The sequence below is a fragment of the Balaenoptera borealis genome, assembly GCF_965194805.1.
Source record: "Balaenoptera borealis genome assembly, chromosome: 12".
Taxonomy (NCBI): domain Eukaryota; kingdom Metazoa; phylum Chordata; class Mammalia; order Artiodactyla; family Balaenopteridae; genus Balaenoptera; species Balaenoptera borealis.
In genome coordinates this window covers 41,359,644-41,374,878 of record NC_138869.1, presented here as the reverse complement: position 1 = coordinate 41,374,878, position 15,235 = coordinate 41,359,644, and the positions used below count along the sequence as shown (strand labels likewise).

The following is a 15,235-nucleotide window of genomic DNA, read 5'->3' as shown; positions in this document are numbered from 1 at the left end:
AGACCTGCATAAAGGAGAAAATGAAATGTCCTAGTGACACGGAAATCCAAGGGATCCCTCCAGGAAGATGGCACCTTACTTTGCTTCTCTCTTCCAGGATTGCATCAGCTTGGGTTCAGGAGAGCCGAATAGGAGTTCCTACCACTCCTTCGTCCTCTACCACAGTAATAGTCCTCGCTGGGGAGAAATTATCAAATTGCCCATCCCCATTGACCGGTTCCGGGGCTCCCACCTGCGCTTCGAGTTCAGACACTGTTCCAGTGAGTGAGACTTCTCTCCACATTCCTTTGAAGATATGAATATAACTCTTTCCTCTCTGGAACAGAAGTAAGAGAGTTCTTACTATTGGGGGAAGAAAATTAGGAGTTGTGTACTCAGAGATGGGATATCATCAGAGGCTGTCCTTTGGACAGTGATTCAGAAACATGGGATCTGGTGTTGGCCTGTTGTAGTGTCAGACCTGGATGCTGGATAATTGCCAGTGTCATTCCTCTTTGGGGGTTTCCTTTGTATGTATTAAACTCCTTCTTAAAGAGCCCCTGGTTTATCAAGACTAGCAATTTAGTTTCTATTTGAGTCTAGGTTGCCTATGTACCTTGGGATATGAATGGAAACTCAGTCTAGTACATTTCTCATCATTCTTGCCGTCAGGTTGCTACCTAATTAATGAACAAAGTAAGGGACAAAGAAGTAAAGAGCATCGGTGATAAGCCAAAAGGGAATTGCTGTTAAAAAGCAAAGTGTGAGGCAAAACAACTAATGCTTGGCTCTGATTGCAGCAAAGGACAAAGGGGAAAAGAAACTCTTTGGCTTTGCATTCTCACCCCTGATGCGGGACGACGGCACCACCCTCTCAGATGATATCCACGAGCTCTATGTGTACAAGGTACAGAGCCTGGCTGTCTCTCACCCTGCTGAGACCACTCTCACACATGGTTCTCAGTTAGGTGGTTTTCACTGAGCGGGCCAGAGGATCCAGGGTAATGCGCTGGTTGAGACAGCAGGACAGCTGTGGGCAGTCTTTTGTCTTCTAAATGAGGTGAGCTTCCTCCCATAAGTAATGCCAGCAGGGCCTTTGTTTTCCACCTCCCACTCCACTAGTCATGGAAATCTATTACCAACCCCTCTGTGCTTTTATGGCCTTGGCTTGTTCATTCGGAGACCTGCTATTTGAGATTGGGGTTCTGTTAGCTGTCACAGCATAGCTGGCACTCAAGGTTGCCTGCATACCAGGTAGAGGCCACGAGCCCCGCCATGTTCTCTTTAAAAGGCACGTGAGCCATTCTGGGGAAAGAAATGAAAAGCACTTTTAAAGTGCTTAGAAAGCACTCTTCTAAGAGGACCTGAGGTCCAAGGTCCAGCCTCAGGAAGATGAGAGTAAACATCAACTCAGAAATCCCCTGGGACCTGATTTTTTACAAGTGGCATGGTTCAAGAAACATTCTGTATTCTCTACTTTTGCCTATAGTGTGATGAGAATAGCACATTTAACAACCATGCTCTGTACCTGGGCCTGCCCTGCTGCAAAGAGGACTATAACGGCTGCCCTAACATCCCCTCCAGCCTCATCTTCCAACGCAGCACCAAAGAGTCTTTCTTCATTTCCACACAGCTCTCCTCCACCAAACTCACCCAGAATGGTAGGTGATGGTGCCTGCAGTGTGGTGCCCTCCACTGTTCTCACTTGCTGGTTCATGTTGCTGATACATGTTAAAAGAGACAAATTATTGCTTTTTCATGCCACAGTGAGGGAATTCTTTTCATTTGAAATTGAAGGAATCATTTGGCAATAGCAGCCTATGAGATTTTCCATGGTTTTAGCAGCTCCTGAGTGACATTCAGACTTTACAGATGTGTCTTTAGCCTTTATCTCAGCACTCCAGAGGCTGTTATACTGCTCGTAGCTATTTCTGTCCTTCTAGGTCTCACCTGTCCTTGGCAGGGAGAGTCTGGGCTTTGCTTGTCCATAACATAGCCAGGGTTCACCGTCTTTTGGGCTTGCTTCCTAGTGGACCTCCTTGCTCTGCTGAAATGGAAGGCCTTTCCAGACCGGATCATGGACATCCTAGGGCGGCTGCGGCATGTCAGTGGGGAGGAAATTGTTAAGGTATGGCTTCACACAATTCACACATGCTATCTGAGCAAGAATCTGGGCAGAAGGCCTCACTTCCCCTTGATTTCTGCCAGTAAGCCTCTAAGACCATTTCTCGAGGTTTATAATTAGGTGAGTAGAAAGAAAGGTATTTTTCTTTCTTAACTTCTTTTTTTAAAGTAGGTATCACATCAGGTTTATTACCTTTTAGAAACTACCTTTAAGTTTTAAGCCCTATTTTCTGTCTTGTTTTTCTTCCTAGAAAGCAAACTGGTAATTAAAGGGCAGTGATAAAAACACCCTCTCAGAAACAATCCCAGTGTGTGCTGCTGCCCACATGCCTTAGGTCTCCTCTCCCTCTCTCTTCCCTTACTTTGTAAACCTTTACCACAAATCCAGCCTGATGTCTTCTTGGCTCTACTCTCTTGATTATCTACAGGAACTCTGAATACTCTCCATTAACTGTAACTTGATTTTGCCCAGTCTCTCACTAGAGTCCGTAATAGGGGACTTTTCCTTACTCCCTTCCTCAATTGCTTTTTCAAGTACTTTTGTGACATTTCCTATCTAATGGCCTGAGCAGGCTGACAGCAACACTACCAGACCCCAGTTGTTTTCCATAGGGCTTCTCCACAGTGTGTAGAAACCAGGTGTTTGCCCACCTGACTTTAGCTCAAGAAAACTCCCAGGCACTTCCTGATGGTGAAAGCCCAGTAGGTGGATTCTGCACAATGGACTGAACTCAACTGAGGAAAATGGAAGTGCTTTTGGTGATCAGCAAGGGCAATGGAATGTAGGATAGAGATTAAATGTCAAGAAGGCAACTTGTCTATCAGTGAGCATTCTTGGCTCTATCATTGCAAGTCTCAAATCTATTAGCATTGCACTGTCTGTACTTTCATTTTACAGCTCCGTTGACTCAATAATACACAACATGGTGTCTCCAAACGAGGAATAATTTTAAAGTCTGTGTATGGCTTTGTACTTTTATGAAGTCTTGTATGAATTTTGTGTTAATCAATTGATCAGAGTATCATAAATTTTTAAAAGAACTCTTTATACAAACAAGCTAATACTAGTTTTTGAAACTTAAGATAAATGCCCTTATACTCAGGGCATTTTTTTCCTTCTAAACATATGAAAAATTTAACCAGTAAAACAGACCAGGTATTAAGAAAAGTCTGTGATCTTTTTAAGGCTGAGTTGTTACATTCCCGACAAAAGAACATCCTACCAGCATTTCTGGTTTTAGCATCAGTATTTGTCTCAAGCCAGCCAGAGAGAATTAAAGAGATTATGCTAGCATTTTAATTAATTTTTACTTTTTATTGTAAGATTTCAAACATACCAAAAAAAGTTGACAGAATAGAATAAATAACTGTACATGTACCTATCCTATCAGTTACCCCTGACTGTCATCAGCCCATGGTCAGTCCTGCCCATAACTCCTTATCCATGCCTTCTACCTTATATTGTTTTGAAATAAGTTGTAAACATTATATCATTAAATTGCATTTTGACCAACAGAATATTAGATTTGATTTTTAAAGACTGGGAGCATCTGTGAGTATTTATTATTCTCTCTTGGTTTTTGCATCTTAGAAAGGAAAAGGCACGTGCTCAAAAAAAAAATGGTGACTCCAGATATTTTACCCTCTTTGACAGCCCTCATCAGCTGCATTCTCCCTTCTCCTGGGATACTAATTTCTAGACCAAAGAATAGTTTCTGTAGTTAAGGCCTAGCTTGCCACAGCCTCATCCAAATGTCCTCTACAGAGTTAGGCCATAGAGGAGAACAAGGGACTATCAAATTTTGGGGGACCCAGGAAAGTAAGCCCTTTTTCTCAAAATGGATTTGGCATCAGAATCACTTAGATTGGGACTTCCCTGGTGGCACAGTGATTAAGAATCCACCTGCCAATGCAGGGGACACAGGTTCGAGCCCTGGTCCGGGAAGATCCCACATGCCGTGGAGCAACTAAGCCTGTGAGCTACAACTCCTGAGCCTGAGCTCTAGAGCCTGTGAGCCACAACTACTGAAGCCCGCACGCCTAGAGCCTGTGCTCCACAACAGGAGAAGCCACTGCAATGAGAAGCCCGCGCACCGCAACAAGGAGTAGCCCCCATTCACTGCAACTAGAGAAAGCCTGCGCATAGCAACGAAGGCCCAATGCAGCCAATAAATAAATAAATAAATTTATAAAAAAAAAAAATCACTTAGATTGTCTTCATTTCAAAATTACTGTTCTACCTGGATGTCCTACGTTTTTTAAGTAATTGCTCTTTCCTTATAAGTTTAGCACTTACCCAATAGGAAGAGCCTCTTTAGGTCTCTCTTAGGGCCCTTTGGGCTGTAAGCAAACACCCCCACGTCCACCTAGTTATTTCTTGGCTAGGTGGAGGTGGGGTACTAGGTTATTTTTAAGTGGTGGTTTGAGATCTTAGGAGATCTTTGACTTCGTTTACTGGGAAATAAATTCATTGGTGTATGGAAGTTTGACCATGTGTCCAAGGTCCGAAGACCTGAGCCCTCTGATTTTTATGCTGTTGCAGTTTCTACAGGACATCTTAGATACGCTGTTTGTGATTTTGGATGATAATACAGAGAAATATGGCCTGTTGGTGTTTCAGTCTTTGGTAAGTCTCACCCTTCCTGATTTTTATTAATTATTCCTGTCACACATTTTTTAAAAATCTAAGGAAAGCAATTTATTAGAGTGAGTCAGCACAAGATGTAGGTGTTTCCAATAGAAAAGGAACTGAGGAGTGTCACCCAAGGAAGACCAACAATCACCCTACCAGGCAGAGCCCTACAAGATCAAATCTGGACTTCAACTTTGTAGTTTTGATACTCAGTCTCACCACTGTTACAGGGTTTCCTAGCCCCTGAAATAGTGACCTACACGAACAAAAGGCCCAGAGACTAATATAGGAAACAAGACAGCCTGTTTTTCCACTTACAAAAGTAGGATACAACCACCAGGAAAAGCAGAGACTCACTTGTGCTGGTGGAGCATCACACTCTCTCCCTCTATGCAGTTGTTTGGGAACCAGAGTCTCAGAAGGTTGCTTAGTGTGAAAGGACAGTGATTTGGATGTTTAGTGCATTTTGTTGAATATATCCAGTCCTACAGGAGGGCTGTATGTTCAAGGAGAACCAGATACTCTGAGTCTACCTGATAGATGAGGAGCAGAGGCAAGAGTTAGAATGGTACTTGCAAAGTTTGCTTCTCTGGCTTTTCTTCTTCCTTGTTTCCCTGGCCAGCCGACCCTGTTTCCGAAGGGTGCAGCCTTTCATAGGCTGGTTTGGCTTAGAGGACAATATTTTTCTCTCTCTCTTTTCCAAGTTTTTTGAGACAACTTAGTGTTTATGACACCTACACAGGTATTTTGATTCCCCAGGTCCATATTGAACCACCTAGCATTCGTGAAGAGAGAAGATCAAAGTAACACTGGCATTGACAGATGAGTCCCAAGTTTGGAATAGGAGGCCAAGGATGTTAGGAATAGAACAAACATGACAGAAATACAGACACAGAATGGAAATCCTACATTCACTGGGAACACTGGAGAAAACACTAGCAGTTTGCCATTCCTTGAAGAATCAAGAGTTGTTTTCTGCTGGGGTTAGGTTTGAGGCCTCCAATGAATTCTGCTACCCTCCATCTCTCCCAGGTATTCATCATCAACCTGCTCCGAGACATCAAATATTTCCACTTCCGACCTGTAATGGACACATACATCCAGAAGCACTTTGCTGGAGCCCTGGCATACAAGTAAGTTGCATTTGGCACCATCATTAGGACTTGTGTTTGACTAGAAAGACGGGCTTTTAAAAAGTTCAGTGGCAACCAACATTCGTTCAGCAGACCTTTTTTTTTTAAACTTCATTTACTTATTTTTTAACCCTGGTAAAATACACATAGCATAAAACGTATCATCTTAACCAATTTTTTTTTTAATAAGGGTAACCTCTCTTTTTTTTTTTTTTTTTAAAGAATCAATTTTATTTATTTATTTATTTTTGGTTTCATTGGGTCTTCATTGCTGCACGTGGGCTTTCTGTAGTTGTGGCGAGCGGGGGCTACTCTCCGTGGCGGTGTGCGGGCTTCTCATTGCGGTGGCTTCTCTTGTTGCGAAGCACAGGCTCTAGGCATGCAGGCTCAGTAGTTGTGGCACACGGGCTTAGTTGCTCTGCAGCATGTGGGATCTTCCCAGACCAGGGGTCGAACCTGTGTCCCCTGCATTGGCAGGCGGATTCTTAACCACTGGGCCACCAGGGAAGTCCCTTAACCATTTTTAAGTGTACAGCTCAGTGGCATTAAGTATATCTACATTTTTGTACAACCATCACCACCATTCATCTCCAGAACTGTTTTCATCTTGCAAAACTGAAGCTCTGTACCCATTAACCAATAACTTCCCATTCCCCCCACCACCACCCAGCCCTCGTGTAATCACCATTATAGTTTTTGTCTATGGATTTGCTAATCTAGGACCTCATATAAATTGAATCATACAATATTTGTCTCCTTGTGACTGGCTTATTTCACTTACCATAATGTCCTCAGTGTTCATCCATGTCATAGCATGTGTCAGAATTTCCTTCCTTTCATTCTAAATAATGTTTATTATTTATATATTATAATATATATATAATATATATATATAAATATATATATATTTATAATGAAACCACATACAGTGGTATGTATATACCACATTTTGTTTATCCATTCATCTGTTGATGAATGCTTGGCTGTATTTATCCACCTTTCAGCTATTGTGAATAATGCTACTATGAACATGGGCATACAAATATCTCTTAGAGACCCTGCTTTCAAGTCTTTTGGGTATATACCCAGAAATGGAATGGGTAGATCATATGATAATCCTATTTTTAATTTTTTGAGGAACCACTATACTATTTTCCACAGCAGCTGCACCATTTTACATTCCCACCGATAATGCACAAGTGTTCTAGTATCTCCACATTCTCGCCAATACTTGTTACTTTCTGGTTTTTTCGGTTTTTTTTTTTTTTTTTTTTTGTAGTAGCCTTTCTAATGGATATGAGATGGTATCTTGTGGTTTTGATTTGCATTTCCCTAATGATTAGTGATGCTGAGCATCTCCTCATGTGCTTATTGACCATTTATATATCTTCTTTGGAGAAAAATCTATAAGTCCTTTGCCTATTTTTGAATCAGGTTGTTTGGTTGTTTGTTGCTGAGCCGTAATTTTGGATATTAACCCATTTTCAGGGATATGATTTGCAAATATTTTCTCCCATTGCCTTTTTAATCTGTTGATTGTGTCTTTTGATGCACAGAAGTCTTCAATTTTGATATAGTTTAATTTATCTAATTTTTCTTTCATTGCCTATGTTTTGATGTCTTATCCAAGAAATGATTGCTTAATCCAATGTTGTGAAACTTTTCTCCTATGTTTTTGTATAAGAGTTTTATAGTTTTAGCTCTTATGTTTAGGTATTTGATTAATTTTGAATTAATTTTTGTTTATTGTGCAACATAAGAGTCCAATTTTATTCTTTTGTGTGTGGATATTTAGTTTTCCCAATACAAGTTGTAGAAAAAGAATATCCTTTTCCCATTTAATGATGAAAATCATTTGACTGTATACATGAGGGTTTATTTCTGGGCGGTTTTATTCTATTGATGTATGTATCTGTCTTTATGCCAGTACCACCCTGTTTTGACTAGTCTTTATAATCAAAGTTAAAGTTACTCTTTGTAGCTTTGTAGGACGTTTGAAATCAGGAAGTGTGCATCCTCTAACTTTGTTCTTCTTTTTCAAGATTGTTTTGGCTCTTTGGGGTCCCTAGAGATTCCATATGAACTTTAGGATGGAGTTTTCTGTTTCTGCAAAAAATGTCATTGGGATTTTGATAGAGATTGCATTGAATTTGTAGATCACTTTGGATAGTGTTGACATCTTAACCAAATTAAGTCTCCCAATCCATGAACGTGGATGTCTTTCTGTTTATTATTACCTTCTTTAATTTTTTTTTTTCAGCAACATTTTGTTGTTTTCAAAGTATAAGTCTTTCACCCCCTTGGGTAACTTTATTCCTAAGTAGTTTATTCTTTTTTGATGCTACTGTAAATGGATTGTTTTCTTAATTTTCTTTTTTGATTGTTCGTTGTTAGTATATAGAAAAGCAAATGATTTATATATGTTGATTTTGTTGCAGTGTTGCTGAATTCATTTATTAGTTCTAACAGGGTTTTTTGTGGATTCTTTAGATTTTTCTACATACAAGATCATGTTAGCTACAAACAAAGATAATTTTACTTCTTCCTTTCCAATTTGGATGCCTTTTATTGCTTTTTCTTGCCCAGTTGCTCTTTCACTACTAATACATTGAACAGAAGTAGCAAAAGCAGGCATCCTTGCCTTGTTTCTGATCTTAGAGGAACACATTTCAGTCTTTTACCATTGAGTATGATGTTAGATGTTAGCTTTCCGCTGATGTTTTAAACTAGAGTTTATTACATAGTTGTCATACTTTTCCTTCTAAGAAATGATGGCAGAGCTGCTAAAAATATGTCTTGCTTTTTCAGTGAGAAACATGTGAATAGCTAACTATAGTACTGACAAATAAATATCAAAGAAAAGAAAAAGATAGTCAATAAAAGAGATAATATGAATAATAAACATGGGAAACACTCACAGGTTATCTAAAACCATTAAAGCAATTTTTAAAGTCACCATATTATTCTATGGAATGAGCACAAGTTTTTTTTTTAATATTTATTTATTTATTTGGTTGCATCAGGTCTTAGTTGCAGCAGGCGGGCTCCTTAGTTGCGGCATGTAGACTCCTTAGTTGTGGCATGCACATGGGATCTAGTTCCCTGACCAGGGATCGAACCTGGGCCCTGCATTGGGAGTGCGGAGTCTTATCCACTGCGCCACTAGGGTAGTCCCAGCACAAGCTTAGCAAACAAAACCGAAGGGTTCTGAGGCTGTGGAATCACTGGAACTCTGACACTTTGATGTCACTTTGGAGAGCAGGCACTGTGCTATATATTTTACATGTGTCATCTCATTAGAATTCACAGTTTGAGATGTACTGTTGTTTCCTCTATATTTTAAATGAAAAGAATGAGGACAGAGGATCCAAATAACTTGCCCAAGGATGCAAAGCTAGAAACTGATAGGCCTAAGATGCGAACTGTTATCTGACGAGGGCCTGCACTCTTGCCCTGGGTACTCTTTTGCCATGTAAACGTGAAGGCCTTCTGACCCTGTAATCCCATTCCACTCAGATGACTTGGTCCTAAGGAAATAAGATCATTGGGATGGCAAGGAGGGGCACACCGGACTATACACCTTTATTCAGAGTCTGTTGTATGTTCTGGAGACTTAGCAGTTTTAAACAAAACAAAACAAAACACACATCCAGTCCCAGACTTCGGGAAAACTTTCTTGTAATCAGAAAAAATGTGTGTCAGGGAAAGTGGGAAAGAATGATTATAATTGCTGATTGAAATGTGGCAACTCTTTTTGGACAGGGAGTGTTGTCTGGTCTTGGATAATCTAAAGATTCCACAGCTGTATTGGATCCATCACTCCATTCTAGCTCATTAGCAGTATATTATTTCCTATATGGCTAATTCAGGACTGCAAATATTTTAGGCTGCATTGCTTTTGGATTAAAGTGGGGTTTCTGGAACTGTTCTTTTTCCTAGGGAGCTAATCCGCTGTTTGAAGTGGTACATGGACTGCTCAGCAGAACTGATTCGGCAGGACCACATTCAGGAAGCCATGAGGGTAATGTACTGAGCTTGCTATACAAAAAGGGCCCACCCCTGCAGAACTTTGCAAGTAGCCTCAATGGAGTAGTGTGCGGGACAAGTGTAGACAGCCAGTACACTGCTCTGCTTTCAGGAAAGACTGCCTTGATCCACATAACTGCCCTTTCCTCACTTTGATTTTGCCCTAAAAGGTCTTTATTCCTCATAATTTTATCTTAAAGCAGGAGGGAGGGATGATGTGCATGTGGCTCTGAGCCATCCTCCCTGCTTGGTTTTTACCAACAATGTCAGTCTTTGCTTCTACTGGCTAAAATATCATATCTCCTTCTAAGCCAGTGTTGGTGGCAACATTGATTAGAAATAAGATCTTCCAATACTTTTCCCTTCTTCAGTAGTTACTAAACATTGTTTTTTATAACTGTTTTAAGTTAAAAGAGCTGAGTGGATTCACTGTATGCAGATATGTTGAGAAGAAGATAATCTAAAAACCGTGACCAGGCAGCCCTTTGCATTGCTGGACAGCTCCACTTTACAGGGGACTGTCCTCATTGTTAGTTAACTATACTTTCTGGTAACTTCTTTTCATGGCTACTGCTTCTACTCTAGAGAACAGCCTATGAGAATGTTGATCCCTCTTTTGCTCAGCAGTTCTCCGTATAGCTATTTGAAGAAAACTGTCGTATCCTCTGAGAACTCATTTAAAGCAAGTTCATGCTTGCTTGCTTGCTTGCTTGCTTTTTTGTCCGTCTTTTCTTGTTCTTGAGTTACTCTCTTTTTTTAGTTGCTTTTTAACCATGTCTTTCCCATCCTTTCTAGTTAGTAATAAAAGAAGAATGGCAGCAAAGTAGTTCTGCTTTCTCTCTGTCCTCTTTTAATATCCCATCATCTGCTCTAAGTACTTCTGGGCCTATGATTTTGTTATTCTTGTCCACGTGGTAACAGGTGAAACAGATGTTCCCCCAAGCATCATCAGGTTAAAGAGGCAAAATCAAATCATAAATCCATATTTTCCCTGCCTCTTCTTTGCACATTGTGTAAAAATGTAAGGCCACAAGTCTCACTTCTGTCTTTCTTCACGCAATACATGTCAGCTGAGCAATCAGCATGTCATGGGTGCTAAGATGCAAAGAGTAAGACTGACCTCTCCCCTTGAAGAACACATCCCCTGTGTCCTAAGGGGAATCAGGCTCAAACACAAGTGTGGAGCAGGGTTCTGAGTGTAATGTGAGGGCAAGCACTGGGTTCTGTTCTTCTCAACCCCAGCGCCTGTGAAGTGCCCTGCATAGTATTTGAGGGGATACAAGTTGAGTTAAATGCAAAAGATTCTATGTGAGTTCATAAATTAATTGCTTAAGGTTACTGGAGATGCTATCTCGGAAGTTTTCTCCTAAGAGTCATTCATTCAACCATGCATTCAGTTAGTATTGCTTGATACCTGCCATATGTCAGACACTGTGTTAACCACTGCGGATTCAGCAGGAACCCAAGTAGAAAGGCTAGGCCTTCATAGCACTTCCATTCAAGTGGGGAAAAGACAGATAGTAAACATGTCAAACAGATAAATACACAAAGTAAGTGAGAAAAGAAAATTGATGATGCTATGAGGGAAATAAACAGGATCTTGGGATGGAATGGCTGGAGAGGAGGGTTTACTTCAGATCAAGAGTTTAGGGAAAGCTTCTCTGACGAGGTGACCTGAGCTGAAATCAGTGTTAAGAACTGGGGGACACACATTTCAGACTGAGGAAACAGCATGTTTAAAAGCCTGGATGGGAAAGAGCTGGAGTTTTCAAGCAACCATAAAGTGGCTGATGTGACAAAAGCAGAAGCTTTCAAATATTAGGTTGGATGTGAGAAGTGGCAGAAAGGAAGACCTGAGGCTGGTTCCAGGGGTCTGGCTAGATGAGCTGGGTCGATGGCAGGGTCACCTATGGAGGTAGAAAACTCCTGGAGAATATCAGGTTTGGGTGGGGAAAAGGAAGAGTTCCATTGTGGGGGAGCACTTTTCAGGGGGTACTTTCATACTTGTTCTTACCTTTCAAATGTATTTGAGTGGCATCTGATACTAATGCATCTAGCCCAACAGTTTTATCAGGCCATTTCCACTTCTTCATCAAATTTCAGTTTACAAGTCCTCTTGACCAAATGTGTAAGTCTCTATCTGATCCTAATTTCATCCTTATTCACAGAATGCGTATGCTTCTGACCTGGCATTTCTTATTCTGGTATCATAATCTGTGGACCAGGAAACCTCCTCTTCTTTATTGCTCTTGATTCAATACATCTTGCTACTTATACATCATCTCTTCCTTTCCCTTTCAGAGTCATGACCTTCCAAAGTTATGCCACTAAAGAAGATGAAAATAAAGAGTCCTTTGTTTTCTTACTTGGTTACATTATTCCTGTGTGAATGACTTACGAGGGGCTATCCTTGGTGGGTCTGAGGATGGCTTTTGGCAGGGCGTTCCAAAAAGGCAGCATACTTTTCACTGCTGAGCTGCATCAGGTTCTTACCAGGGAGCCAGGAAAGAGAAAGCACAATGATCTCCTTAGTGACAGAAAGGTTGTAATAACTTTTAGGATCTCTTTTCCTTTCAGGTTTATTAACTTAAGTAGAAAAAGACAGAGAAGCTGCTTCATCCATAGTTAAGTGTTCCATTGTCTCCACACCGGGTTGGGAACACCTGTAAACTTCAAACAACTTCCACAGGATCCACCCTCACCTTTTATCCCACTCTTCTGCTCTCCTCTCTTTACCCAGTTGCATCTGTCACAGGTGGCCAGCTTCACCTGGTCCTGGCCATCAGCTGGTGCTGATGGTAAAAATCAAGAGGAGTAGGGAAAGGGGAAGTCAGGTAATGATGGATGACTGGAAGTGAGCTTGTTTTCCTTGCCCTCATCCAGGTGTTCACAGGCTGTCTTCGATGACAGCCTTGTACTCCTCTGCAGAGTGTTTTATATTTTAGAACTTAATGGAGGAACTGATCTCTCATACCCAGGAAGTGCAAGCGACTTTGCTGTCTGGTTCTGCCTCTCACTCTGAAACTAGTGGATGTTTTAAGCCACTCAGTACATCTCTTGTGGTAGTTGTTTCAATCTGAAAAAAAAAAACAAAAAAAACCACTTTCCTTTATAAATTTAGCAGAGACTTTCCAGGTTCTTTACAGACCAGGCATTAAATTTCCAGGTTATTTGTAGACCAGGCATTAAAAGGCTACTGAAACAGAGACTGTAGCATTTATGGAGATGAGGCCAAACACTGTAATTTATTCTACAGAATCCTCTGGTTCAGGCCTTGGAACACACATTTTTCTGAACTAGCCATTTTCCAGTGCCAACTGAGTTTAGTGTGGGACACATAAACACACACACACACACAAAGTTTTGCTTTGCTAAACCTGACAGATGAATAGATCATGAAAGTAGCTTGGGAATTGTTTCCTGTTATATAGTTCAAGTAACTGAGCTCCATATTTCATCCTTGGATAAGTTTCTCCTCAGTTTTCAATGTCTCTGCCTTTCCAGTGTCTGGGAAATCGTTAGCCTTTCTTTGATTAGAAAGTATAGTCTTGGATCTTGAATTCTCTTAAAAGAGAATTATTCAGCTCATAAGCATGGACCAAGCTGCAGGGACTCCTCAGAAACAGATTCTGCTCCCAAAACATGTTATGGGAGCTTTGTCTTCTGTATTGTTCATGAACTATTGATGGCAGGTGTCCTGGTCTGGAAGAGGATGGAAAATGGGTGGGTTAGGTCCACCAGCTCCTGTGCAACTAGCGGCAAGCTCTTCAGACTTGACCCCTGGTGAGAAGGCTGGCACGTGTCAGGGGCCAGCTGTTTCTCGAAGATGCAGAAGACTCCTTAAAGGACTCTTCCTTCTTGGAATAAATTTAAGAGAGGTTCTTATATCATTACCTTTGTAGCCTTTTATTTCCAGACCTGAGAAAAATGAGAGAAATTTAATTTTCTTTTGATCCTATATGGTCTTGAATTCAACTGCTTCCATAATAGTCTGTGGTTATACACGTCCATAACCACATGAAATAATTTGATGATTCTCTCAGTACATAGACAGTTGCTGCTCAGTGACCATTGGAGTTTTGAGAAAAGGTTTAGTTCACTACTAAATATAAAGTAGATAACTAATAATAACCTGCTATATAGCACAGGGAATTCTACTGAATACTCTGTAATGACCTGTACAGGAAAAGAATCTAAAACAGAGTGGATATATGTATATGTATAACTGATTCACTTTGCTGTACAGCAGAAACTAACACAACATTGTAAATCAACTCTACTCCAATAAAAATTTTTTAAAAATTAAACTGCTTGTCTCCATAGTTGGAATTGTCCACCTCCCAATTTTGGTGTATAATTTTCTGGTACTCCACCCTTCATTCCCTCATATGTTAGCTTCTGGACATCTTTAACACCTCTCTATCCCTTTTTCTCCTACACCTCCAGGCCTTGGAGTACCTTTTCAAGTTTATTGTGCAGTCAAGGATCCTGTACTCACGTGCCACCTGTGGGATGGAAGAGGAGCAATTCCGGTCCAGCATCCAAGAACTTTTCCAGTCCATCCGGTTTGTGCTCAGTTTGGACAGCAGAAACTCAGAAACACTCCTTTTCACTCAGGTCTGTGAGCTACAGGAAAGTTTTGCTGCTGGATTCTTGTCTGTCTTAGCAGGTGGTTTCTTTGTCCTCTGGCTTCCAGAGTCAAAGAAGCCCTGCCAAGCTCCTGTGTTTTGGGTAAGGGGTGAGTTATAAGGAAATACCTAATAGAATAAAATGCTGCTTTTACTTCAAAGCCAGCTATGCCCCAGCTTCCAAATATAAGACAGCCCAGTGGCTTTATGGTGGAGAAGAAGCACAACTTTGCCCTCTTTAGACCAAATTTATTTAGCTACCATGCTATTAGTTGTTCATGAACATCTTATTTATAGAGGATATTCAGAATGTATAGAGAATTTTATTTCCTAGCCACTGTATTAATTTTAAAAACCTCAGGTTAGTATTGGTCCATCCTAGCAGTTAAGAATGAAATAGGTTGAAAAACAGCAGAAATAACTAGAAAACTTTGGCTAAGAATTAGGATTAGATTCTATTGGAAATACCAGTGTGGGAAGGAAGTTGCTTCCTTATATTAAAAATGTCTGGCCAGCTAATCAGTTACCTTTTACATGCAACCTTACCCTAGAAGGGATCACGGATATTGTTCATTACCCCAGTCACAAAGGGGTTATTTTTGCTTATAAATAAATGTCAGAATTTTATCTAATAAATTTCACTTCTTTGATTTTTTTGAAGCCAATTATTACATCAAAACCTATGAGCAAAGACCAGACAGCCTTTCTCATGT

The 15,235-nt window shown here is 40.5% G+C and overlaps 1 protein-coding gene across 4 annotated transcripts in view; it reads left to right on the top strand.

Moving 5' to 3' along the window:
• DOCK3 (dedicator of cytokinesis 3) overlaps positions 1-15,235 on the top strand; it is a 384,134-nt gene that overhangs the window by 300,866 nt on the left and 68,033 nt on the right. For all 4 annotated transcript variants that reach the window (XM_082348082.1, XM_082348083.1, XM_082348081.1 and 1 more), the window contains exons 16-23: positions 98-260; positions 780-886; positions 1,469-1,640; positions 2,010-2,107; positions 4,646-4,729; positions 5,768-5,868; positions 9,808-9,889; positions 14,341-14,511. In XM_082348082.1, the coding sequence (XP_082204208.1) occupies positions 98-260; positions 780-886; positions 1,469-1,640; positions 2,010-2,107; positions 4,646-4,729; positions 5,768-5,868; positions 9,808-9,889; positions 14,341-14,511 (978 nt within the window). The remainder of the gene's footprint in view (positions 1-97; positions 261-779; positions 887-1,468; positions 1,641-2,009; positions 2,108-4,645; positions 4,730-5,767; positions 5,869-9,807; positions 9,890-14,340; positions 14,512-15,235) is intronic.